Genomic DNA, 27,094 nt, shown 5'->3' on the forward strand with positions numbered 1-27,094 from the left:
TTTTTATCGATGCGTGTGTGCGTGCGTGCGTGTGTATGTGCGTGTGTGCGTGTGTGCATGTGTGTGTGTGTGCGTGCGTGTGTGCATGTGTGCGTGCGTGTGCGTGCGTGTGTGCGTGCGTGCGTGTGCGTGCGTGTGTGTGTGTGCGTGTGTGTGTGTGGGCGTGCGTGCGTGTGCATGTGTGTGTGCGTGCGTGTGCGTGTGCGTGTGCGTGTGCGTGTGTGTGTGTGTGTGTGTGTGTGTGTGTGTGTGTGTGTGTGCGTGTGTGTGTGAGAGAGAGAAATTTTGCGCTTTCCAGTCTGTTACTGTGTGGTATCCTGTTCAAAGCTTTCGCGCCCAAAATCATACTCATTTATATCTAATGCCAGAGCAACGTCATGAGCACATTGAAAGGTTCTTGGTCTTTGTTCGAAAAAGAAACCTGTTCATAGATGCAAATGTGAAATATTAATCGGGCCAACGCACATCCTTTCGTAACTGCGAAGTCCATTGCAAAAATTCACTGTAGTTCTCCCGAATGCTTCCACACTGTCAGTCCCTGAAATATCTCAGAAAATTGACAAAAGTGGCCCCTGAAACTCATGTCTTTCAACTTTTTCAACATTACTGGTTGATCATTCCTATCAAAAGCTTTTAAGGTACCAAAACAATGCCAGTATAATGTGATAAGCAAGTATAGTCTAGTACAAGATTTTCTAAATGTGATCTAGTAGTAGTAGTAAAAGACTTTTAATCGACCATAATTTACAGGCCGAGCATTTCGACCGCCTGGGCGACCAGAAGCCGCTGTTCTTCTTCCCCTTCAGCGCCAAGCCAGTCGAGCCAGGTGGTGAGGATAGAGAGGGTGGGGGGAAGGAACCCGACTGCTGAGCAGCCGGGCAATAGAAGATACAATGGGCCAGGTCCGCATAGATACAGGGGCAGTTGGGACAGGAAGGGTCCGATCGATAGCGATAGAGGAAGAGGCGGGACGGGGTGATAACTGCATTCATCTGAATGTGCCGAAGAAGGCGAGACTCCGGCACCGTGAGTGATGGATGAGGGGGAGGGTAAAGGCGTTTGTCGAGGCGGAGCTCAAGGTAGACCTCTTTTATGGTGCGGCGAAGGGTGAGTCTCCCACCGTCCTCCGAGGGCTTGGGCCAGGGGATCAACGGTGCCCGGAAAAGTGTGTCGCGGGCGAGCTGATGGGCCAGCTCATTGCCGTCAATGCCTGAATGCCCAGGGACCCAGCGGAGGAAAACGATGGAAGGCTGCAGTGCGGAGACCGCTCGTTCGACCTCCTGTTGGAGAGAAGGGGTCAGGGTGCGTTTCTGTATGTGGTGTATAGCGGCTTGTGAGTCCGAATAGACTGTGTACTCTTGGAGAGAGGGAAGGAGGGAAAATGACTGGAGGGCATGCGCAATGGCGAGGACCTCGAGGGACAATGCGTCTGGAGGGTGTAGATACGGCCCGCTGGTGTGGGTGTCAGGAGCAGGGAGGTGTGGATGGTACAGGGCGTAGCCGCAGGAACCTCGAGGAGCCACGAAGGAGGCATCCGTGTAAGCTACACCCTGGGTATCAAAGAGAGGGGAATGGTGCTGTGCGGCCGCATGACGACGGCCGGCGTGGAGAACGGGGGACATGTTGGACGGAAGGGGGAGCTAGGATCCGAAGATTGGTAGCCGGGGTGGGAATAGGAGAAGTAAACGGGGCGCAGGGAATGGGCGAGATACCCGCTTGAGTCAGTAACCACTGACCCTGACGGGTAAGGGAAAGCCGGGCAAGCTGCGAGTCACGATGGAGACTGAGAAGAGAACGAAGAGGATGGAAGAGGCCTGTGGCAAAGAGCTTAGTGGTAGAGGTAGTGATAGGGAGGTTGAGAGCAGCCTTGTAGAGGCCCACAAGGGCAGTCTCGAGAGCGTTAAGTTGAGTCTGAGTGAAGGAAGCGTAGGGTGCAAAGTACAAGACCTTGCTGAGGGCCAGCGCGTGGGCAACTCGGCACGCGTGAGCGTCGTGGAGACCTGAGCGTCGAGTGACCACGCGCCGCAAGAGGTGAGTTACAGAGTGGCAGGTGGTGACAGCGTGGTGAAGGGATTGCACATTCTTAGCCGCATGCAAAGGGAAGCCAAGAACTTTGCACTGTGTGACGACAGGAATGGGAGAGCCAGAAAGGTGGAGAGAGACGAAGTGGTTGTGTGAGCGCTGGTAGGAGGAATGGTTGAGAAGGAGAAGCTCGGATTTCTCAGGAGCAGGAGAGAGGCCAGCGGTGGTGAGAAAAGAGTCGATGAGATCTAGGCCTCGTTGCAGGGTGTCCTGTACGTGACCGGGAGAGCCAGATGAACACCAGAGAGTGATGTCATCGGCGTAAAATATATGATGCAGGTCGGGAATTTCAGCTAGCTGGGAGGCGAGAGGGGCCATAGCGAGATTGAAAAGGGTAGGAGAGAGAACAGCACCTTGAGGAGTGCCACGGGGGAGGTGGTGTGGGTTAGACAAGTGGGTATCTACTCGAAAGCGAGCCACACGTTTAGAGAGGAATGAGCGGATATAGGAGTACATGCGGGAGCCACAATCCAAAGAGGCGAGTTGAGAAAGGATGTGATCGTGGCAAACACCGTCAAAGGCCTTGCGAACATCGACGGTCACAAGTGCGTAAATTTGAGTAGGTGTAGGGGACAGGAACGTTTGCTGGAGAATCAGAAACATGTCCTGTGCACAGACGCGGCGTCGGAAGCCAATGAGAGAATGGGGGAAGAACTCCCGTGCCTCAAGAAAATCAGAGAGGCGAGTCAGAGCCATTCGCTCAAGGGTCTTACCAACGCACGACATCAGGGGGATTGGGCGGAGGTTAGAGAGAGAGGGAGATTTGCCCGGTTATGGAATCATAGAAATAAGGGAGGATATCCAGGAGCTCGGCAAGCAGCTGCTCTTCCAGGCCTCATTGTAGGTTTGAAGGAGGAATTCTTTGGCGCAGTCAGGAAGGTTGCGAAGTGTGCTGTATGTAATGGCATCCTCACCGGGAGCCGAGCGTGTAGAATTAGCAGCCAGAGCAGATTCGAGCTCCCGGAGAGTGAAGCATTGGTCCAGATCGGGGTTAAGTCCACCCGAGTACACCGGGTAGGAGGGTGCCAGATGGGGCGGGAGGTAGAGAGCGGCAAGTTGATCAAAAACTTCGGAGGGAGTCCCCTTAGTGAGGGCTTTAGCTAGAGTGGGAGCAAGGGCAGGCTTATTGCCAAGGAGGGATTTAAAGAGAGACCATGCGGATCGCGAGCGCAATGCAGAATCAAGGCCATCACAAAGAGCATTCCAACGACAGTGCTCGAGGGAGGCGCAGTGGGCGACGATCTCGGCCCGCAAAGCAGTGATCCGGGAGGAAAGTTGGGCATTGTGTGGTTGGGAGCGAAAGGAGCGTTGAAGACGTTTACGGCGACGCCATAAACGGAGAAGGTGAGGATCTGGGTCTTGGATTGGGTAACGAGAGCGAACGCGACGGCTACTGGACGTGAGCGCTGCAGAGATGCGCGACGTCCAGTCGTCGTAGGATTGAAAGGAGTCGGAGGCGAGATTAGTGCGAAAAGCATGCCAGTCAGTGTGAATAATCGGATGACAGCGAGGGATGTGGGAGAGAGAGGTGGTGATACGGATGAGAAAGTGGTCACTTAGAATAGTTTCGGCTGTCACCTGCCAGTGAAAGGAAAGTGAACCCCGAGAGAAAGTGAGGTCGGGTGTCGTAGGGCGTTGTGAGGCAGTGCCCGCTCGAGTAGGAGAGCCAGGAGTATTAAGAAGGGTGAGGTGGCGTTCCTGGGCCAGACAATGGAGGAGGCGGCCGGGTTTGAGGGTTTGTGGGTAGCCCCAGAGTGTGTGAGGGGCATTAAAGTCACCACCAAAGAGGAGATGGGAGGTAGAAGAAAGAGAGTGAAGGAATTTGCCCAGAGCACAGAATAAAGAGGAAGTGACAGGGGGGTCGTAAAAAGACAAAAGGACGAGTGAGATGCGGGAAGAAGGGTGGTAATAAACCACACCTACTAAATATTTAAGGAGGGTGGAGGGGATGTCAATTTGCTCTACGAGCACGTCACTGCGTACATAAATAGACGCAAGTGGTGTGGACGTAGTGGCATGGTAGGCGCGGTAGCCTGGGACATTGCGGGCCGTCCGGGTCTCCTGGAGAAGGAGAAAGTGAGGTAGGGAGGGGCGGGTGAGTAGATACTGGTGGAGGGGGTCTTATTGTGGCAAAGATTTCGGCAGTTCCACTGCACAATCTCGAGGTCCTCGCCAAACGCCATTATGATAGTGGAGAGGAACGTGATGGTACGCGTTCCTTCTTTTTTGCCGAGGGCAGTGACTCATGGACGGATTGGAGCATAGATGCGAAGGAGTCCAATTGCTTTGATTGTGCTTGGAGGGTGGTAAGGATCTGGAGAACCGAAGTTTCCAGCTGAACCAAGCGAGTGTGATGTACCTGTGTGGTGGTTTCTACAAGGTCAGCCAAAGGGGTGACCTGGGCGCTGGAGGAAGGAGTGGTGAACGTGGCAAGGCGCTCATTTAGCTTGCTAAGCTGGGAGGTAAGAGAGGAGGTGGTTGTCTGGAAGGTTTGAGTCAAGGCATGTATCTGCTGTTGTAGATCGTGGGAAATGCGCTGCTGCTCTCGCTGCTGGCGTTCCAGCATTGCGAGCCGGAGGTCGAAGGAGCGGCTCTCGTCAGTCAAGGATGGAGAGGGTGGTGTAGTGGAAGAGAGGGACGCTGGCACCGAGGATCCTTTAACTATGGCGGCGTAGGAGCCTCGTGGTGACGTGATCGGAGATGATGGAGATTCATGATTAGAGGAGGAGGAGGAAGAGGAGGCGGGGGAGGAGGAAGGGGTGGTGGGTTGAGTGGCCCGGCGCAAAGCTAGGCGTCGGAGGTATGCAGCTTTAGCACAATCGCGTTGCTTAGCAAGGATGAAGGGGCAAGTGGGGTCGAGGGAGGGGTGGGTGTTCAGCTGGCAATGAACGCACCAGGGCTGGGCACACACATGAGCGGAAGGGTCAGCGGGCAGAGGAGCAGCACAGCGACGGCACTTGGCCGGAACGCTGTGCTGGGGGCATTGGTGGGCGCGATGGCCTAGAGTGAGACAACGGGTGCAGGTGGGAGGCTTAGGTTTATGAGGACGGCACCGGAAGGCAACGCGTTTGAAATAAACAAAGTGGGGGATGACGGTACCAGCGAACGTTATGAGCACTGATTGAGTGGATCCCATCATGCGAGCAGCAAGAATATGTTTTGAAAGATTCCAGGTCATGCATGAGGTCATCAGGAGTGAAGTGGCCCCCGAAGTTATGGATGACGCCGAGGCATGAGATGGGAGGATGGGGTGTGTAAGTTTTGATGGTGACAGGCTTACCATGAAGCTGAAGATGCGTGACAGAGAGTAGGAGGTGGGCGGTGAGAGGAGAATGAGTCTTTAGAAACACAAGGCTTTGGGCTGCACCTACTCCAGCCAAAGGTCCCACTGACACCAAGACCTCCAGCCCGGCACCCGCGTCGCACACTGAGACTCCGGCTGAGGACTCAGACATGGACCTTACGACGTCCCCGGCATACGACACTCCTTCCCAGGAAATCGGCTGGACCACCATCGGTGCCAACCGTAAGCCTGCCACCGCAGCCCGACCCCGCGCCGAGCTCATCACAGTTTCCATCCAGCTTCCCCCTGGAACCCTCACCCCCAAGCTACCTCTCTACGACGTACTCGCCGCAGTCGCCTCCGCTGCACAACTTTCCTCGGAGACCAGTGCCGACATGTGATCTTTAATTCTTCTCTTTTGTCACTGAAATATCGTGGAGAGTTTGGATGATTACCATTTCCTGCAAAAGGACCGCCTGACGTATCACACCTGTTTTTTTCAAAATGTGAGGTTGTGCAGATGTGAGCGAAATTGGCAGCAAGTTTAGACAGCCAATTTTTGTTGTTCTTTTTTCAAGTTTTTTAAAGTTTTTCGTCCTTATTGTGTTTTTTTAGTATTATCTGCCGTATCTTAAGAATCACACCTGCTAGTGTGTTGAAGTTATAGTACAGATAGCCAGTCAGCGAAACCTGTTGGCTCGAACCTTTTCATTTTGCTTACGATGCAATGATTTCGTAAGGTACTTTGTCTGGGCACATGATTGAATCGGCTTGTAATCGAAACGGTTCGTGTCACGATTGCTGTTGAACTTATCAGTTGCGATAATGAAATGTGTCGATAAGTAATTCCCGCAATGACTGAGTTTTTCCCTTCGGAAGCTTGTTGCTTATTATCTCCTGCATCGTAGCCTATTTGAAACGGCCAGTCAAACTGTTTGCCAATTTCTATTTACTTCTTCCATCATTCGTGTTCAATGTGACCTGCTGAAATTATTATCTCCTTTGCAACTGTCACGATTTTGCTTTTCGGAATGCGCGAAATTCTTGTGTATAGGTGGTATTTGCGGACTCTGCAACAGTTCTGCCCAACTTTTTCGCTTATATAACACAAATCAATCAGGTCTGTCGATATCCCGTTAAATATTATATGGCTGTTTTCTGTAATTTTCACAGCTTCGCAGTTCTCGTATATGAGATGGAACTCCTCAATAACTGCTATATTTTATCTGAGCTGACCCAGAAGTAAATGCCATCCAGTTTGTGTTCCGTAAACCATCGTCAATATTCCTGTTGTTTAAAACTTTTCTGAATACAGGCCTGATGTTGACGCTCCTTTCTGGCTGCACATTTTTCTCCTTGTCGCTAGCACAGTCGTGATCAGCAAGTTTCATGAGCAATGTGTGTTTGCAATGCGGAGAACTATGTAGTCGCTGCACGATGCATATATGATGATGATGTCCTCGGATATTCTAGAATCGAAAAATTCATCTTCCTCTGGACCAAAACTGGTAAAATCATTGCAGATGCCGATAGTGTGTGCAGTATTTTTTTAATGGATTTAGATCTTACGGTAATGCAGTCGTGAGTACACAACGCAGGGTGTCAGAAATTGAAGTCAGCTCGAATCACAAGCCCACAACTGCAACACGGCTCAAATCCTTCACGCCTTGAGGAAGCACCACTTCTCTTTCTTATGTCGATTCTTGAGCATCATTACCGTTAGCCTATATTTATAAATTTCTTTTTGCGAATTTAGATGAAGTACCGAACTCAGCTGTACGTGAGAAATTGTGAAGCGTTTATATTAGTTTTCTGTTTACTATTCTGGCTTTCTTCAGGAATTGCCCTGCGAAGAGAACCCTGAGAAAATAAACTATAATTTCTTTAATGCAGCTGAAAACAATGCAGCAGTATTTGCTCTTTAACACAAAATTCTAAACCAGGTTGTTAAGCAGTTCAACGAAGCTCTATAGAGATCAATACTGAGCTGCATGAGGCAAGATAAATAGATAGAGCCATCGTAGCATCAGCAAACTTTTATACAGGCATAAGTACTGAAACTCACTCACTTCCGTCATCGCCCTAGCCGCTCACCGATGAAGACTGTCCGTCTAAATTGAATTTCACAGATAAAAACACGTGCCACGACATGGATGTGTCAGCAAACCGTCCATCGGATAAGCGTTGAGTAGCTGACTTCATAGTGAGGACATAAGATGAGCGTAAGCGCCGCCCCTGTTAATGAAACTGGGAGTTGTCAATGTAACTCGTTTTCAACCAGGCATATTAAAAGGTTCGAGAGAAGCATTCCGTCTCATCCGCTAGGATTGCACTTACCTCCAATAGCGGTGCACGTAGAAGCGTAGCCAGTTCATTTCTCCTTTCGATTTCTCCAGGCGTCGCAAGGTAACGTATGTCATCACGAGGCCGCTACATATTTTATGCAATACAGAGTAACAAGAAGCCAGAGTGATAAAATGGCACGGGCGCGGAAAAAAAAAAAACAGACGAAGCCAGGCACCAAAATTGCGTTCACCGACATGCCTGTGGCTCTTGTTGTGAAATACGCTATGATTTAAAGCAGCAGGGTGAGTTGGTACAGGTTCGCACTCCCCTTTTGATATGAAGCTGTAAACTCATTCGCTGCGAATCGCGGGTATATATCCCCAAAGCCTACTAGACAATCTAGTAAGATGACGATATTGTTTCTCACATTGCTCCCCGTCGAGAGGGCAAAGGACTGGAATGAGAAATAGCTGTCGAAAATATTAGAGCAAGAAAAAATAAAGTAGAATGATAGTTACGTTTAGAAGCAAAAAATGTCTTTAAGAGCAAGAACCCATCTAGTGCGAACGCGGCAAAGAAGACAGCTGAGCAAAAGAAATGTATTATCAAAGGCGTCGATTCATACGCAAAATAAAAATATCCGGGAGCTCTCGAAACATCAAAAATTCCTCTTTGAGTCTCTACAATGGCCTGAATGCAACTCAGGCTACACATCCCGCTGTGTGGAGATAGTTGAAAACCTAAAGAGTCCAACCGGCGAAAACCCGTTCCACGAGTCAAGTTACAAAGTTTCGCATTTGTCTGCAACTAAGCGCGAGCCTTATTCTGAACCCTCATAGGCCAAATAGAGCGGCATGTAGCGTTTGCTAATACGATGGCCTTGCTCATGACCATATCCGGTGCAAATACCGGATCCTAGAAAGGAATTAATTGGTCCAGTTGGTGGTTACCTGAGGTTCCATAGCGCAAGAAAAAACGAAGGGATAAGATACAAGCCAGGACAGCAGCTTGGGCATGTTGGTTATTCGTTTGTGACGGAACAGCGCAAAACACCGGGACAAGAGACAGCGCTTGTCTCTTGTCCCGGTGTTTTGCGCTGTTCCGTAACAAAAGATACAAGCGTTGTCGCTTCATTGTTTCGCGCTATGAAATTTAATGTTAATTACCCAAAAGCCCGAACCATCCCCCTAGCTTCCAGATGGTACATTACATAAAACTATCACCGCAGCAAACAAGACGAAGAAGAAGACAAAGGCACTTGCGCTACTCTGCGCCAGTGACTGTGTCTTCTTGTTTATCTTGTTTGTTGCGCTGCGAATTTGATATAAAACAGTGCATGTAATTAAGTTTGTAGATGATTGGCAACACGCAAAATTTTGTCCATAAAGGCTGCAGTCACAAGGGGTCTTACACTGCAGCGTGGTAGGCAAAACTCTCTCATTTCGTGCAAAAAGGTTCTTCAAGCTTTTAGTTAAGCGATGTCATAACAAGTACTGCCGCATCGAATACTGAGGAGATACTGACGACAACTGTATCTAATTTTTGTTTCGTACAAGCAAAACGCAAATTCTATTGATTTTTCTGGGTATGCTTTCGCTTGTTGTGCCGCAAAAGACGCACGTATATTGAGAAAAAAAATACAATTTCAAAATTTTCGCTCCCATCGATTTAAATACGTGCTGTTACAGCAAAAAGCGCTATGCGATCGTCGTCTTCAAGCTGATGGATATGTATCCTTGCCTCTGGAACCCACATCCACACAATACCACTGACCACAGCATATTCAGGGAATATGCCGCTGGTTGCGACTTCTGTATTTTGTTTTTCGGCCTCTTGTACCTTTTAAACATTCCGTTCTCAATAAAAGAAGCGTTCTTGTTTATTTTAATGCGCTTATCTATCGCTTCTGGCCAACTTCAGTTTGTCTTCAGTGTGCCTTTAAAGGGATGTTCATCACTGCAGCCAAAAATTAAGCCACAATAGATGACACGTTACAGCCACACTTAGAGCCACACTTCAGAGGCACACCCTAGAACCACAAAATTGTATCTGCACTTGCAGTTGTCCTTCTACGTGTAGCATGCCCACGCGTCCGAAAATTTCACTTTTGAGTATTAACTTGCTGTATTAACTTGCAGTCCTTGGCGGCTCGATATGTAATTGGTAAGTCATGCAAACGCAACTTCAGTGCTACAATAGCAAAAACAGTCCTTGTTTGGGAATCACTAGGACAGCGGAGAACTAAGCTGAGGCTCAAACCCTTCCATAAGATATTCTGCTCCCACATTGGCATTCCACTCGAAACATACATCTTCCAACCACATTACGTATCCGCACGCCTTAACCATTATCAAAAGGTACGTGAATATAAGTGCAGGACGGCAGCATTCAGCGACTCTTTTTTTCCGTAGACCAATCGTCAGTGGAGCCGTTTGCCGGCTGTTGTTACTTCCATCTCATCAAATTAATCCTTTTAATCCGCTTTCAACAATGTCACGTCATTTCATAGCTATACGGTGCGTTGTTAGCTGTGCGCTACTACCTCATTTCATGCGTTTCACTGTGTACACCTGTGTCTTCCTGTCAATGCGCAGTATACCTGCGTGAAATACACATTTGAAGTTTTTTTGCATATGCATGTCTACTGCGTTGGTGCTTTTTCCTAAAATAGACGTTTATTGGGGTGAACAACACAGTTGACTTTCTTGTACCCCGAATTCTGTACATAGATGCGCATCAAGTCAATGTTGTTATTCTTTGCTTACTTTGTGAATGCTTGGGCTACTGTTTCTCTTTTTTTTGTATTTACCTGCATTTATGCGCTGTGTTGCTGTGTCAACCCCCCACTGTAATGCCGAATGGCGCTGTGGGTAAAATATAAATAATAAATAAATAAACTACTTCCTTCCTTTGCATGAGCGCGGAAAAGTACTACTGGTTCATTTATGAGGCGGGATAAATTTTCTGTCACATTATCACACTCTTTGACAAAGTCCAGGATTGGCGCTATGAGATCACAGGAATATTTTGTAACTGCGCAAACCGCAGAAGATCTGTGTTTTTAATATGGCATCCATCTCACACTAAGAAATTAATTGTTTAAATCACTGACAAAATTACCTGGAACATACCTGAGGAAAAAGAAGGTGTCCACGGCTAAGTGACCCTTGTCCACCGCTGTCATAAAAAGAGTGTCAAAAACAAGGCCCGAAAAATAATAGTCACTCCCAGAATGACCAAAAAAATCATCACGGTTACCTGCAAAATTGAAGAAAAAAGAAAAGTAGGTAATGCTTAAGGTTAATTAGCTCCCGTCTGAAGCTTTCTTCATTATAATTATCAACGGCACGTGAAACGATGTCTGCCAGCTTTCTATTTGTTAAATACTGCTAACAGGCTACACTTTGACCAGTCCGCTCCACAAATCGTGGCAGCTGGTTCTGAAAAACAAAATAAACGATAAAATCCTGAAAACTCAGTCCTGCACTGCTGTTTTTAAACCCTTACTAACTACCATTACCAAGAAGTGGGCAAAGCTGGCAACGGGAGGGGTTTGGGTGCAGTTCCACGTGCAGTTCAGCCACCCATGCAAATTAGCCCTTTGTGGGTTCACCTATAATTTCCGTAACATAGAGAAAAAAACTACACATTTTTCGGGTCTAGCCATCTTCAGAAATGATATGGAAGAAATTTCAGAACAACAGCAGCAATAGTTTAATGAAAAAAAGTGGGACGCATGTGTCCCATTGGCACATGTTGTCCTTTTGAAAAAGTGGGACAACACTGTCCCATTGACTCACGCGAGCACCAAGCTGTGGTTAGTTCTGTCATTGTTGGTGGAAGGGGCCGAAGCAGGTTGCACACAGGGGTACATTACACACACCACACACAAACTTCGTGCGCGTTTCACTCCCGGAGGTGGAACACCACCTACATCTACGCCTGTTTGGCACTTTCCTTGGGTTGTGACCAGTACCTGCAAACCTTACATCGTCCGCAATTCCGGCCATTTTTTGGCCGCTCCTAGTGCCACCTTTGTTCTTGCGGAACGGCCCAACAGACCTGTAGTGTCGGAACGTTTGCCCGTTGATCAGCTGCCGTCCCAGAACGAGCCGAAACCACATGTAGCTCACGTCGCTGTTGCCACTTTGCTGAATGAAGCTGTTTACAACTGCTAAGTCAAAAAGAAAATAAAATATGCGATACCACGACTTTTTCGATCGCCTGTCAGCCGCATAGGAGTTTCTTTTCTGGTCGAACTTGTCTACGGCTCCCATCCAACGGTTGTAGTCAGCGACCGCTTTGGGGCAGACCACACCCACTGATGAACCATTAAAAAGTTTTCTCTGGGCTTCTTCAGTTTCGTTCGGGTCGTGAAAATTAGATAGGACATGAACGTTCTTTGAATCATGCCATTGGTATGCTGAGACATATCCTTTGCTGCGCCACAGGTACTCTCCCTTCTGAAGCTTGTTGTTTTTCTTTAGATCGTCAGGAAGGTCCTTCCTGTTGACACGGACGGTACCCGCGGCCAAGATACCCTTCTGGGCAAGCGTGTGCATGAGCGGTGTAGACGTGAAATAGTTATCGAAGTAGAGCTGTGTGCCAGGCTCTACGCTTTCAGAAAGGGAAAGGACGACATACTCGCCTAAGCTTTGGCCTGCGGGCCGCTGCTCATTTCTTCCCTCGTATACCTGGAACTGGAGCAGGTAACCAGTCTGTGCGTCTGCCCTGCACCACACTTTGTACCCACGTTTGATCGGCTTCAAAGGAAGGTACTGCTTCATGCTTGACCTTCCTTTGAAAGCGATCATGCTTTCATCAATTGATTGATGACAGGAGGGAGTGTATTCTTCTTGAAACTTTTGGTTCAGCTTTGTAATAAGAGGGCGCACCTTGGCCAGACGGTCATATCCCTCTTCTCCTCTCTTTTTTTCGTTCGTTGTGTCATTCACACGAAGCGAGTTCATAATTTGCTGAAATCGTTTGAAGGACATCAGCTTTGAAATTTCTTCACAATGAAAGAGAGGGTCACGGCTCCAATACTGATACAGGTGGTGCCTTGGGCACACGCTCATCAACAGCAGTACACCAAAATACGCTCGTAACTCTTCCTTTGTCAAAATTTGCCACTTCCTTGGGTACTTCTTTGCACCGAAGAGGTTGGTCTGCTCAACTATGAATTCAATCATCTCATCATCAAAATAGAGCGCGAATGCATCAACTGCGCGTGCTGGCGCCTTTTGGGAGGTTTGAGAATCCCATGTCTTTGGGCTTTGAACTGTACTTAGCGGTTCATTTGTAGTCCATGCACTGCCGACCTCCTCCTCTTCTGGCGCACTCTCTCCACCTTGATCCAGCAGGAGCGCATTCCGTTTCCTCCTGAAACCTTTTTTTGAAGGAGTAGACCGCCGTTGGCGCTTGCTCATTGATGGACCAGCTTCGATTTCGTCGTCTTCAAAGCTCGAATCCGACGGCGCTAGCTCAGGGACAAAGTCGTCCTCGCTGCTTTGGGCCTCGTCTTCACTAGTCTCAGACTCGTCGGGCAAACTGAAGTAGAGCGCCAGCGCTTCATCCCGCGTAAGCGAGCTCCCTGCGAATTCGTAAACGAAACGAAACTTAGAATTATCAACATCGACAGCTTACTTTGTTAGTCGTAGCATACTTTCAGCATACTGTGTGCAAAAATTATGCCCCCTGGAGCGCGCCCTTCACGTTCGCTTAGTGTTTTCGATCGCGTCAATCCGGCTCTGGCGCTCATAGAGACCTCTTTTTCGGGCACTCTGCGATTCTGACTACCTAATAAATCGTTTAGGGCATGCACCAAGTATTTCCCTTGAAGGACAGAAAAGGAAAAACTTACCATTCATCTCGAAATCTTTTTGGGCGCGAACAAGCGGGAGCAATTTTTCCGGCACAAATCTTCACAAAGGAAAAAGTTCAGCTGTGAATGCTGGTGGTGCCATCTACAGGAAATCCTAAAACTTAGTGGCACAAGCGTTGTCAAAGACTCAAGATAGATGGCGCGACAAGACTGTTGCCCAGAAATTCACCCGCTGCCGCGTACGGAGGTTTTTCGTGAGAGCAAAAAGCGGGACCCATGTGTCCCGTTATCCCATAAAGGGTTAGTGGGCGCCGACAGAAGCTCTATTGGCTTGCGACCTCAAAGTACTGTCTTATTTTGCTTTCAATCTGAGACAGCTTCCAACTTGCCCGCGAACTCATCGAGTGGCCTTGTGACTTTTTTCCGGCGGCTAGGTCAACAGGTTACCATGTAAAAAAGCTCAGCATCGGCTGCCATAGTCGGCATCACTACGTTCACCTCTGAACACTTCGTTTTCCTGTTCGAGGGTACTGACACATAAATTTTATCAAAATCAACTTCTTCTGCCTGGCCGTGTCCAACAAGAGAAAGACCACGCCGACTCTTCTGCAGTTGCCTGTACTAGCTGCACCCGTGGTCGCCTTTCCGCCCAAATTTCTGGATTGGTTCTCAACACCGGATTCTCTTCAGCCCATTGCTAGGCTTTCCTAGTCTTATACTTCATTCCCGTTAACTAGCGAACCATCGAGAGTCTCTTCTCCACGTAACAGGCCCTTTCCATGTCAGTTTCATCCTCCTGATTCCAACTTACAGATCATGTTTATTCCGTAGCCTCTTCTGCGAACTTCGTCTGTTAAATTGATTACCCCCCCACCTCATTTTCCTTTCAATCAATCAATCAATCAATCAATCAGGTTTATTTTCACATCAAGGATGTGAGGAGCGGGGACAAAGAGCCTATAGAGGCTTGGCGGAGGTCCCCGCCCTCTACAGTGGCTTGTTTTACTGTGGCCAGATTAGTTTCAAGCATTAGCGTTAGCCTTCGTAGGGACGCACTGGCAAAATGGACTAATGCAAAGTTGTCTTCATGATCATGGATCGCCTGCAAACTGCAGGGAACTCAATTATTAATCTACTACCTGTCTATACAGACATTATGCATGTGTATTATGGATTTATGTAGTTATTCAATTATAATGCAGTTCCTTTCCTTTGCTATCAGCTGGCTGAGAAACTATATCTAGTACTACAAACGGTGCTTTAAGGAACGCAATGTGCTAACACGGGTATCTAACCTCCTAACGCGCAGAGCATTTAACAATGGAGCCATCATACTATACATAGCGAATTGGTCGGCATAAGCCTGTAGAGCCCGGCACTTAAAGTCTGCCCTGGGCCCATAAAAAATCGTTGATGTTTTAGCATTGCTCAGCGCCAAATATTGCACGAAAGCAGGTTTTTGCAGCAGGCTACCATCGCCACGTACATGCAAACGCATTTCAAGTGTCCACTAGCCCAGGGAGCCAGTTATGCCCTTTCTTTTCCTCAAGATTAACGGAGTGTACAACGTTGTCAACGCCAATGTCAACTAACCCATCTAACGCGGACGGCCTATTGCTCCAATAAAGCGTTTTTGCCGAGAAGTTGTGAACTGAAACGCAATCAGCGCACATCTCTCTCACTACCGCCACGTAGCTCAAAGCGCGACTGAGGTGTCCACTGAGCCAGGGAGCCATTTATGCGCAATTTTCTTTGATTTTGTGACTTCTGCGCACAGAAGGAAGTTGGTGAAGAGGATGACGTGCAATGCGCAGCGCGAGAATGCGGTATTTTGACACGAGGCGGCTTCGGCGGCGGAGAGAGCATAGGGCTGCCGTGCGGTGGCCAGCGAAGCCGATCTCTTCGGGCCGCGGCGTGTTCGAGACCACGTCGCGGGAATATTTATTTTATTTCCGCGGGCATCTGAGAGGCTTCAGACACACCTCGTCTCTTTCAGGGTGGCTAGTGAAATAGTGTTTTCGTAACAAAATCTAAAAATTCTGCTGTGGCTTGCTCCTTGCGAAGCTGCCATGGACTGTAGTCACTATTCATAGTCGCTGTACGTTCTTATAACTTCCCGCAGAGGCAATAAGACTCCGCGTCCGTTTCGATTATCACGCTCAAGCTTCTTTCTCTGCGCATCACTCACGTAGTTTCAAGAACCCCATATACAAGCGGGTGTGCACGAGTATGACGGTCAGCATGCTGAAGACACGCAAACCGTCCAGGACTCTGATGGTGCCCGCCTGTTTGGTGTTAGCTTCGTTGGTCCCGAACAGCTTGGCCCCATTCGCTAGCAGAGAGAAGCAGAGTAGGAGGCGCCGCGCAGCGCTCTTGCTTTCATCGGCGCGGCTGGCGTCTGCGGTCAAAAGAATTCCAATTTTCAGCACATTGAATGAGTATGCATCACAAGAGCTAATACCACGTTTGTTATTGCCCGTACTCTCCACTGCTAAAATGGGAAGAACCAAATGCCAAACGACACTTCGCGTCTACTGTCCCAAGCCAGCGATTACCATCATGGATCCGATTTAACTTTTAAGAAAGTGACGTACAAGTGTAAGTTCTGTTTACATTCTTAAATGGGATGTTGCACTTATTTTAAACAATGATGCGTTCTTTTTCTTATAGTAATACCGAGTTCCTCAAAAGGGCCACCCTATCGGTTAGGAGAATGGTCGAATAGCGGATTATGCACAGAATGCCAACTCTGGAGGCGCAAGTGTTCTCAGCATGCGCAATGGCACACCGCTATTCCTCTATCATCCTAAGTGGTAGAAACACCCTATCCTAAAATTTCCAAATAGCAAACAGCTACCAACTTGCTACTTAACACGACTGAAACACCGTTCCTAGACGGTCCCTCCTTCCATAACATGCAAATTTGTGCGCTGGTTCTTGGAGAAAGACTTTTGCTTTATCAATGAAAATGAATTTCCTTTTCGCCTTTCTCCGCATATAAGAGTAGAAGACTACATGCAATACCGCCTTTTTAGCTAAGATTATGAAGAAGACGTGGCACAATTAGGCGTGATTGCCAAGTGGCAGGGTGGGCTGCCCGTCCAGTGGTCAATCTCTGTAGATTCTACCGCGTTAATGGAGCAGGAAGCAAAAGAAACCCTTAGGAAGCAACAGCCTGCTTTATGAATAAATTATCTTTCAGGGCCCTTGATAGGATCTCATTTGGAGTCAGCTGTCTCTCACGGGGGAGAATCAAAAAGGAAGTTCGAAGTTGAATACTGTGTCGTAGTCATATTCCATCTTTACTGCATTCGTGGTCTATATATTTCACCTTCGGAAGCCTTTGCAGCTTAATGAACCCTTAATTCAGTTTTTAGCTCAACAGTGAATTTACATAGCGTAAATATGACTTATAAAGTTCTCTTCCTCCAGTCTCTACCCGCGCCTAAAAGATCTAGTGCAACGCAATTAATTACATTCTATGGCCTCACGGAATATCATAATAATGAGGAAACGATAAAACAGCAACGATAAAAAAAGAGGGAAACTATATACTAATTTTTTTTTTAGAAAAAGGACGTTAGTTCTGGTTCGTCTTGAGCGAAGGCTGATAATTTATGCAGAAATTTAAAGAAAGCCGAAGTAGGCATGATACCTTTACTCAAAAAGTCCAGTGCCGACGCTTTAGACGACTCATTTGAGGTAGGCGCTTTTTCCAAGCGCAGGATCCTTGTGCAGACGTCATAGGTTGTCCCTACTATCGCTGCTATGATGAACCCAGCAATAATTAAGCTGAAATAAAGAAATTTCGAAATATTAAGCAAACTACTATATAAGGTATCTTTGATGCTGTAGTGTCAAGTGCTGTTAGCGATCAAATTTTAGGCGGCATAGCAGCCGCGTGGTCTAAGGTTCTGCGTTTTTCGCAACCAAGGGTTCTTCAACGTGCGCCCAAACATCTGTAGAGAACTCCTTTTGCAGTTCACTCAAGCTGAAATGCAGGCGCTGAAGGCTGGGTGGAACCCGGGACACAGGGTTCAGCAGCCGAGCGCCGTAATTCTACGGGCTGCCGGGGCAAGGCCAGTTTTGGAAGCAATTGCCTTGAGCAAAACTATAACGTAAGTGACGGTGGTGCGTGGATGTTTCAGTGACACACAATCGATCTTTTTAAAGCAGATGTGAGCAATTCTTTTACAAAACGATATTGTGGCTCTATCTGCAAAGAAACTTTTTACCGTGAAGCTACTGTATCAACTAAGTTTGATATTCTATATGCATGCCTTTAATGTCAAAAAAGAGTAAAATTCTAACAATTCATAATTGGACTACTGTAACAGTAAAATTATTCAATAAGTAATTCGCACAAAGTGGCAACATGATATCAATTATTCTTCACGAGATCATGTGTTTCCTCAAACCACATTTTTTCTTCTACCATGCAGCTGTAAAGATTGGCTCAACTAAAAGTACAAAGTTTTCTCTATCCTTAAGGGGGAAAATAACAGTAATAGATGTACCGATCTTTGTTTATCTTTCTCCTCATCATTAATTGCTTTTATTTTTCATAGTTTACTTAATGTTCAAACGAATTATTAAAAGTTTCCTTGCATGCAAACAATTTCAATTGAGATATATAGTTTCCGTATCAAACGGAATGCACAAGACATGCTTCCAATCCTCCAGACTGCGTAGGGGTGCACCAAAGCATCAAATAAGGCAGCTGGATTATACATAGAAAATAATTGACATTAATGAAGATTTAAACATATGCGTAAACCCGCCACTAAGATAACTAAACAGCAATATTTGCCAAATCAGAGCGCGTGAAAAGCTACAGAAAGCTCATTATCATTAGCAGCAATGAAACCAATTGGCACAAATTTTGTATATTGCAATCACTAGGCGCGATCTTACAATAGTTGAGGTACCTGCTTTAAAAATGAACCTCTGACAACCATGAAGTAAACAAAAATATAATGAAATTTGCTCTGAACATTTTCTTTCCGTTGTCTCATCTACTATAGCCACGCATCTATGTTGAGGAAATTACACCATCATAGGTCTACTTACAAACAAGTACTGATCTCTACAAAATAAGCAGCGTTGGCAGGAATAACAATTTTCCACGATTGCCAATTATAATGTGAAGTTCGGAATTTCCGTCAAGATAGGCCATTCTGTTGTGCTGTGGCAAAATCCAGATGTCAATTTCAGTTTTTAGCTTTTCGTCACGGGCTTACACGAGTGTGCGTACGTTATTTTGGGGTTGGGATATTTCTCTGGCACATGTTTGTAAAAAGCAACAGACACTCATGAAAAACATACGTGAACACAACTGCAGGAACGTCTTCTATGAAAGGCGTAGCTCTCTGGCCACAGTTGGCGTCAATACCCGTCCCAACACAACCAATGTCTCGCAGATCTATCAGAAGAGAAAATATATAAACAACCAGAAGTTCAAAGCGATCGCGTTCTTATAATATGTCTTTGGCTTGGCATGGAATGAATGAAGCTAAAAATCGAGAGTTCTGCTAACGAAGTAATTTCCAACGAAGCCTATCGTAGGTAGTGACGTCCGACAGTTAGGTGAACAGAAGACACTAAGAAATTCGCTTTGATGACGTGGCCACATCTGCAGTAAGGCAACCCTAATCAGAAGCTATTCGGAGACGCCTCTGTCATGCAGCGAATGAAGCAAAGGCTTAACTTCACAATGAAATTCATCGACGTAATATAAGGTTAGAAAACTTCAGTTTGCAAAGCTAAATATTGAGAATTATTATGGCGTTAGTAAATTTCGCTCCAGTGTGAAAGCGTTGACAGCGACAAAGCGATGCGCCTGGAAAAAAAAGTGCACAACATATATCTTGGGACTACTCATCTATGAGGGCGAAGCTTCGAAGCTGACATAAATGCTAGCAATGAACGTGGTGAAGATAAAATTAGGCATTAACTGCTAGCGAATGAGCAAAGCTGATAAGGACCAAACGAGAGTTCCCACTTTTTTAGCTGCAACTAAAATGAAAAAATTTGCGCGTTAAACATGAATAATTTTCAACCTTAACAACTACTGGCTTGTAAGCGCGTCAGATTTCGTATTTAGTACCGACTGGGAAAAAACAAAATTGAGCAAGGGTGAGACGGATACACTGTAGCGAGATCAGATGTAAGGCTCGAATACTTCTTGGGAGGTAGAGAAACCGAAGAAATAAACGCCCGTAAATGCCCATTTACATAAGCAGACTTAACATAATTGCTGATAAAGGTGATGGCTGGGACACGTGATATATGGACAAGAAGGAGGTAAACAAATTGTTATCTTTTATTCACTGCAATGGGAAGTTTTTCGGCGTAGTGTAATTTGAAGCTTTACAATATATATATAAGCCGCTTCCCTTGTTCAACTTTGCTTAAGCATGAGGTTTTCCCAAGTGGAAGTCGCCAATATATCGGTCATTCAACCATTGTGTAGCGACCAATCGAAGTGGCCGTGAAGACGTTGTCACCCGTTATTCTAGAGCGCCATCACTGGCTGGCTCGCTTACCTGCTCTAGCAGCGACAGAGATTGCTTCTAAAGCAAGCCTGGCTGGTATAGAGAAGGGCACTAATGTATGAACACCCCTTTATTGTACTATAATGCAGTGTTAGGCTTCGCATACACGTCTTCAAGAGAGTAACAGCGCATCAGCTGCAGTTACATATGTTCCGGAAGTTGTACCGCTATACAATGCTACCCTGTTTCATTCATAATTTTCTTCCATACGCTACCCGCAGGAGTAAGACAGGAAAAGGTTTTGACACAATAATATACGGAACTTAACGTCTCGAAGCCACATACAGGCTACGAGGAACGCCGCACAGAAGATTCCGGTTCAATTTAGACAATCTAGGGTTCTTTATTAGGCGCTAACATTGAACTCCACACAGGGGTTGCTGCATTTCACTTCGATCAAAAGCTTTGAACTGTTGGTAATATTCACTCACTCAGTTTCACTATTTTGTCATTTCTAGCACTGTTTGCAAGCTTTGAAATTATTACAAAATCTAGAAGCACCTGATAATTCTTTACCACTGCACGTGGCAAACTGATTCAGCAATACTATTCTTACAGAATAATCTCTCGTAGCTCATAGCGCAAAGATAGCAGCACTCAAGAAGACAAGAACATAAAAAGATGAGACATGGCACGCGGCTTCACCATCTAAACGTCGTGTGGTGCCTCGTCTTTGGCGGTGTTCTCTTGTTGGCTCTTGGTGTCTGCTTTTCTGTTTTTCTTATGCCTGACTATAAAGGTCTGTGGGAAAAACTGCACGGCCGGCGGTAGGAGATTGTTTGCATCATCACCATCATCATCAGAGTGACTACGCCGACTGCAGAACAACGGCCTCCCCCATACCTATTCTATTACCCGCCCTGAGCCAGCTGCGGCCACCATTTCCCCTGCGAACTTCTGAATCTCATCTGCCTGCCTAATTTTCTATCCCCTCCTACATTTGCCTTCTCTCGGAATCCAGCCCGTTACCTTTAACGACCATGGGCTTATTCCTTTCATATTACGTTCCCTGAACGAGCCCTCTCATGATTTCGACAAGGATGTCATTAACTTGCGTTTCTTCCTTGAATCACTCTCTTCCTGTGTGTGAATTTACGCCTATCATTTTACATTCCATAGCTTTCTTCGTTGTCCTCAGTTTAAGTTGAACACTTTTCGTTAGCCTCCACGTTTCTGCCATACAGGTGAGTACCGGTAAGATACACCTGTTATATACTTTTCTCTTGAGGTATACTGGTAAACTGCCATTCTTGATCGGAAAAACCAGCCAAATTCGCTCCACCCTATCCTTAATCTTCCAGTTATTTCACTCTCCTGGTCCGGATCTGCATTTGCTACCTGCCCTAAGTAGAAGTATTCCCTTACCGTTTCTAGTGCCTTGCTGCCAATTGTAAAGTGTTGCTTCCTTTCCAGACTGTTGAAACTTACATTGCTTTTCTGTATATCAATTCTTAGACCCACCGTTACGCTCTGCGTGACAAATTTATTGATCATACTTTACCATTCCTCCCCCGAGTGACTTAGCACAGTAATGTCATCAGCCAATCGCAGATTCCAATCTAGCATTACAGATTTTCAAATCCAGTATGTTATGTGGCACCCGTTCCGCGAAAAACATGGGCTGTTAACTGGAACTCACACAGACTGGCTACTTGGGCTATCTCTTGCTGGCTGCAGGAGGATGGCACACAGAGTCCTAGGCGAATTTTCTTTCTGTCGATATGTCTGCAGAGTGGGTGCAGTATACCCTAGGTGACATCCATTGAAATCAATATCAGCAACTTTCTAGGTTATGATTTTTTTTAAATAGTTTTTTTTAGAACAAATTTATCTTCTACTCCATGTGATAAAAAAACAATGAACACATAAAGAGCATGACACAGAAGCACAAAAATATCAAGGCGAAGGAAACAGAAACAGCTTTTGGCAGGTCAAATAAGATTGAAAAAACTACCCATGCATTCTGTTAGTGCGTTAAGTGGGACACAGATAATAGACCCGGCCAATATAAAATACATAATACAAAAATACCACTGCAGTCGATAAAGCTGACTTCAATAAATAGTGACTGAAGCACGAGTTTTCCTGTACTTCTATGGTTGTAGCTCCCCCGTGGTTTAAATATAGATGCAACGAGTGTGGCGAGCTATGCTTCCACATACTATGCAAAAATAAAAAGCACTTGTGCTTCTGACTTCACAAAGGGGGTGTCTAATGCTCCACTAAACTCCCTATGACATGGCACGAACCTCTTGCGCGCTTCCTTGCACTTCCAGGCTAACGAGACAATAAATGCTCCAAAACCCGGGTGCGTCTCCAGAGCCGTTCGAGGAGTGAGGCACGGGCAACGCATCCATGCACTCAGACCGGAAACCAAGGAATGTGCGGGCGCCCTTCATGACTCCACTGTCTGGCTTGGCTGTGCTGTCGAACACTGCGTAAACATGTGAACACTGTTTTGCTGCACATTTCTGCCATGCACGCAGCATGCGAGAAGACAAGTCAAGAGTGATCCATAGATTTTTTTTTATTGATCAGAGTTCACCCCCCGCACTGCTGAGGTATGAACTCAAAAATTCTGCGCAGATCATGTTGTAAACTTGAATATGCAAGCCAAAACCGCAGAGAGTTTTCTTTATTTATATGCTGTACAAAATTTTCAACTGAAAATAGGAAAAAGTGACAGGGCGGTTGCCACTGTGTGAAGCAAGATTCAGCAACGTATTTCATGATATGCAGTGGCAGATAATATGAGAGCCACTTCATATCTGGGTAACTCTAGAGCACCCTTTTAGGTTTCCAGATATACTCTTTTCTCTACTAGCTCTCCCCTCCAGTCTACCGGTGTGCGGTGCCACCACCTTGGGCGACACGTTTCACAGCCGCCCACCGCAGATGGACCGTGCTACATTTCTCTGCTCTCCATACTTCCTCGCTTCCTTCCACAGTAACCGCCCTCCGGTTACATATTCCTGCGCTCTCTCTGTACCGTGCTCTTTCCGCAGTGACCTTCCTCCTCCTTCTTCCAGAGTTGCTACCCTGCCGGAGGTGCCCGTGGCCGCTACCTTCCGCTCGCGCCTTTCGTTCTCGCCATACGTTCTTCCTCCCACGGTAACGACGCGCCGGGTAGTTCCCGCGGCAGCCATTCACTTGTAGCGCATTTTTACGCTCTCGGCACGCCCTCTTTTTTTCTTCGGTGGCCATCCTTCGATTTGGGATTCCGGCACTGTTGTCATACCATCCCCCTTCAACGGCAACCACCCTCAAAGGATTCCCATTGCAGCTCACCCGCGTGTTGCACTGACTGCCACAGCTACTACTCAATTTCAATTTTCAATTTATTTTTCCAGAAAGATTCTGGCACGGTTATAGGCAAAAAGCTGCTCCTGACAGCTTTGCAAAGCCCTACAATACCACCAAACGAGGCAGTAGGTGATGACTTGGTGATGCAGATTACTAAAGATAAATAAATTATGTTTGAAACACTAGATACGACTAAAAACATGGATAATGGCAAAGTAATATAATATATATGAACAACAATTACACTTTAAAATTTCGCACCAAATTTCACAACTAAAACCCAGTAACGGGGCTTATCAGCTGATGCTGTAAAACAGAGTGCCAGACTAGTGTTATAACGCTGAAAGTATATTGTAATATGCTTATGTCTACGAGCTGAAGTGTTATAGTGAAAAACCGGTGCTGAGAGGCAGATATTGTTGCGTAGCAGTGACAACGAGCAACCAGTGCAAACGCCAGATGAATGCTTCGAAACAAAACTGGCACGAAATACTAATGTATACTTAACCGAAATTTTACACCTGCACTGTTTCGTGCGAACGACAGTTCAACTGCTGAAATTTGTGAATACGACAAGCTTGCTCAAAAAAAAAAGTGGGAGGGGTGGAAGGGGGAGGGAGAAGTCAAGAAACATTTTTCCTGCGCTTTTTTTTTTATCGCACTGCCGCAGCAGGTGGGCGCCACTGGAAGGTGCAAATGTGAAGCCTCTACACCACACTGTCCCTCACGATTGAAGGGCTATATGCGTGTGGTCGACGCGGTACAGTTTCCGGCAACACGCTTTGGTGGCTGGCCTCCAACGAATCCTTAACACGAAAATGCTTCGATATCTGTTCACAGTTGTGCGGGCACTGGGAGTAGTGAGTGATGCATGATAACAGAGCCACGCAGCTCCATTAGGCTGCATGGGCAGTAGCTGAATGCACGGCCGGGTTCGCCACAACAAACGCTGAAGAGATGACGCTGATTGAGGGATCCCTAGACGCTTGCTATTCTGAAAGTGGCTCGAAGCACCATAGTTGGACGGGCGGACAGTTCGGAGTCGTTCGGACGGTACATATGGCTCATGTCCGGGCTGCCAACGCTCCCCTGACGGCGTGGTGCGCCGATGTAATTCATGGCGGCAGGTTCTAATCAAGCATCACCGGTAATAGTGGTTTAACAACAAAAAAGTAATCGAAGGAAAACATGGCGCCGGCCGCGGCAAAGGCTATCTGCTGTCTTAAACACATGAGCTGTCGTCGGCCAGAAAAAGGGACTGGGAGAAGATAGGGAGTACCTATAGGAGTTATACTGAAAGAGGACAGGGGTAGAGGTGTGTGCAGTTTTTAGAAATATACACAAAAATCACGCAATAAAGAGCAAAAATAATGACGATGCTTATCTAGCGCTATCTAATTCTAATGAGCTCGTCTAATGGGCACGTCATTCTTTACTGAGCTCTTGAATCTTTCTGAGCCTCATAGTGAACGACGTCCGTAATTTTCGGGGAGCCTGCATGCGTGAATGCTAGAATCATTTGGCGCAGCTCTTCGACAATTATTTCACAAATTTCGTCCGGCGAGTTGGCATTTCGGGGCGTCGTGCCGCTGTTTTTAATTACCGAGACGTCTTCGAGCTAGCAGCCCGAAGCGTATCTAGTCGTTCAGCGGACGTTTATCTGGGGAACTCAATGAAAGCCTTGGCCGCGTTTCGTAGCAGGCTGCCAAAAAGCGGTTCTTGAAGGTTCTTGACGGATGGACTCGCCACGTCGAGAACAAAAACTGACGAGGAGGATACTTGCCTCAATATACAGATCAAAAGTGTAGAAATTTTAAAATAATGCGAGTTTTGCGGCAGTATTACTCTATTATTTTTGGTTGTTTACGTGAAAGGTACTTCATAATTAGCCAGGCCGCTACAGTTTGTCTTGTTTCATTCAAATCCAGCAGCAATATAGGCATAATTCACACATGCGATTTCCAACATCGACTCTGGTGCTTTTAATACACTTTCAAACTAACAGTTCCAGGCAACAGGAACACGCTCCTGTTGCTGTACAGGTAACCTAATGGCTGCCGCGTGGTCAGTGACAGATAGAAGTTATCGCAGTTCATAATGACAAAGGTTGCACAAGCTTGTGACTTATATAACCGAGGCATCACTTTATTTTTCTTTGGAGATGCCCCGCGAGTACGCTGTCTAGCGTTTATAACTAATTAGCAATATCTTCCCCGAGACACCGAATACTGTGCTAGTTTAACAGCTGGCACTCATTTTTACATTTTCCCTTCTGCTTTCCTGAGCGTGCCCTGTTAAACATCCTCTGGTTTTACACACCTCGCTCATCCAAGCCTCGGCATTCCCACACCTGCACTAAACTTGCGTAACCTCTTTACGTGGCTCATGGTCTCGTAACCAACATACGCAAGATAGCGAAAATAGAGCACTGAAGTCGGATGCTTTCTAGGTAAACGGGGTAGTGCGTAGCTTATTCAGCGCGAAAGCTTTTTTCATGTGCATATTTTATACTGACTTTTGAGAGCCCACGTTGAATTCCGCTGCAGATGCTCCAAGTATAGCAGCACGTCTCCCCGACAACGCACGCTCACTCTTGACAGAACACGCCAGAGCTCTTCCAAATGGACCGACCGCGTCCTCTGCACCCCGGAAGCGGCTGCACTCGTTTGTGTGCACGCCGCGTGCCAGGTCAGCCATAGCGGCCACAGAAGTAACGGAGCAAGGTGTGGTGCCCTGTATATGAGAAAAGCATAGAAAAAAAAAGAAACAATCAGTCGTCACGCGTCCACACTGCCACTTACACGCCCAGTGAGCACTTCACGTCGCCTACATAATAATCTTAGCGTCCAACGTCTATTCGGCCGAACACTCGCGTTTAATTTTTCTGCTTTGCCACGTGCTATCAAGTATTGGAATGGTCTTCTGGACTGCATTGCTACCATACGTGACCCACTGATGTTCAAAAACGAATGGACCACCTTTATGCATTCCATGATATAGTACATAATTTGTCTTCGTATGTGTAGTGAAATCCATTCAGTGCCGCTATTGTTTTGCTGTTTTTTCTTCTGTGTCAATATAATACGGTTTTCTTCAAGTACGTTGTAATAATTGTTTGAAGTCCAATGTATTTAATATTGTTTACTTTTATTCCTGCCACTTTGTACCATCTTTTGTCTGCTAAATAGTGTAACCCCTCCCCTCACACAATGTTCCAAGTGTGGAACCTGTAAAGTATTTGTATAAATAAATAAATAAATAAAATTCAACAAGAGGTATGTTACTAGACCCCAATTATTGTTACACGACGGGCTACGGTCGGGTCGGCTCATTTTGTCTCGGCGTTCCACTTAAGGTAATCTGCTCTCAACCAACTGCTACAAAAAAAAATTAGCTAAACCTGGAGGATTGCGAAAGCAACGAGGAGAGAGAGAGAGGGGGCATGGAGAGCGCGCGGCAGCGGCGGCGGCCCCGGCACGCTAGCTATGCGCCGCTACTGCGCATGCGTAACAGGCGAGCGCGGCGGCGGCACCTCTGAGTCACCCGCGCAGCGACGGAGGCGGCGCGCCAGCTGTGCACCGTGTGACGTCACTGCTCCTCGCGCATGCGCAGTATGGCTTTTCGTCAGCTCCGCGAAATGGCTCGGCGACTCGCGTAGTGTTGCTTTCGCTACAATACCACGGAACCGACAAGGTGGCAAACATTCAGAAAGAACGCCCACACCGGTACCACTAAACTGCAGTACGGAGAGTACACCTACGA

The 27,094-nt window shown here is 46.7% G+C and overlaps 1 protein-coding gene across 3 annotated transcripts in view; it reads right to left on the minus strand.

Annotated features, from left to right (window-relative positions):
* Positions 1-27,094, minus strand: part of LOC149344304 (nose resistant to fluoxetine protein 6-like) — a 79,623-nt gene that overhangs the window by 24,488 nt on the left and 28,041 nt on the right. For all 3 annotated transcript variants that reach the window (XR_016283196.1, XM_089546236.1, XM_089546237.1), the window contains exons 2-9: positions 25,848-26,065; positions 22,279-22,463; positions 21,669-21,777; positions 18,801-18,897; positions 17,131-17,267; positions 15,664-15,873; positions 10,783-10,909; positions 7,703-7,795 (exon numbers count right to left, since the gene is read on the minus strand). Coding sequence is in view for 2 of the 3 variants with exons in the window: in XM_089546236.1 (XP_089402362.1) it covers positions 7,703-7,795; positions 10,783-10,909; positions 15,664-15,873; positions 17,131-17,267; positions 18,801-18,897; positions 21,669-21,777; positions 22,279-22,463; positions 25,848-26,065 (1,176 nt within the window). In the remaining variant the exon portion in view is untranslated. The remainder of the gene's footprint in view (positions 1-7,702; positions 7,796-10,782; positions 10,910-15,663; positions 15,874-17,130; positions 17,268-18,800; positions 18,898-21,668; positions 21,778-22,278; positions 22,464-25,847; positions 26,066-27,094) is intronic.

The sequence above is a fragment of the Amblyomma mixtum genome, chromosome 5 (genome assembly GCF_055824585.1).
Source record: "Amblyomma mixtum isolate Tamu chromosome 5, ASM5582458v1, whole genome shotgun sequence".
In the NCBI taxonomy this organism is placed as follows: Eukaryota; Metazoa; Arthropoda; class Arachnida; order Ixodida; family Ixodidae; genus Amblyomma; species Amblyomma mixtum.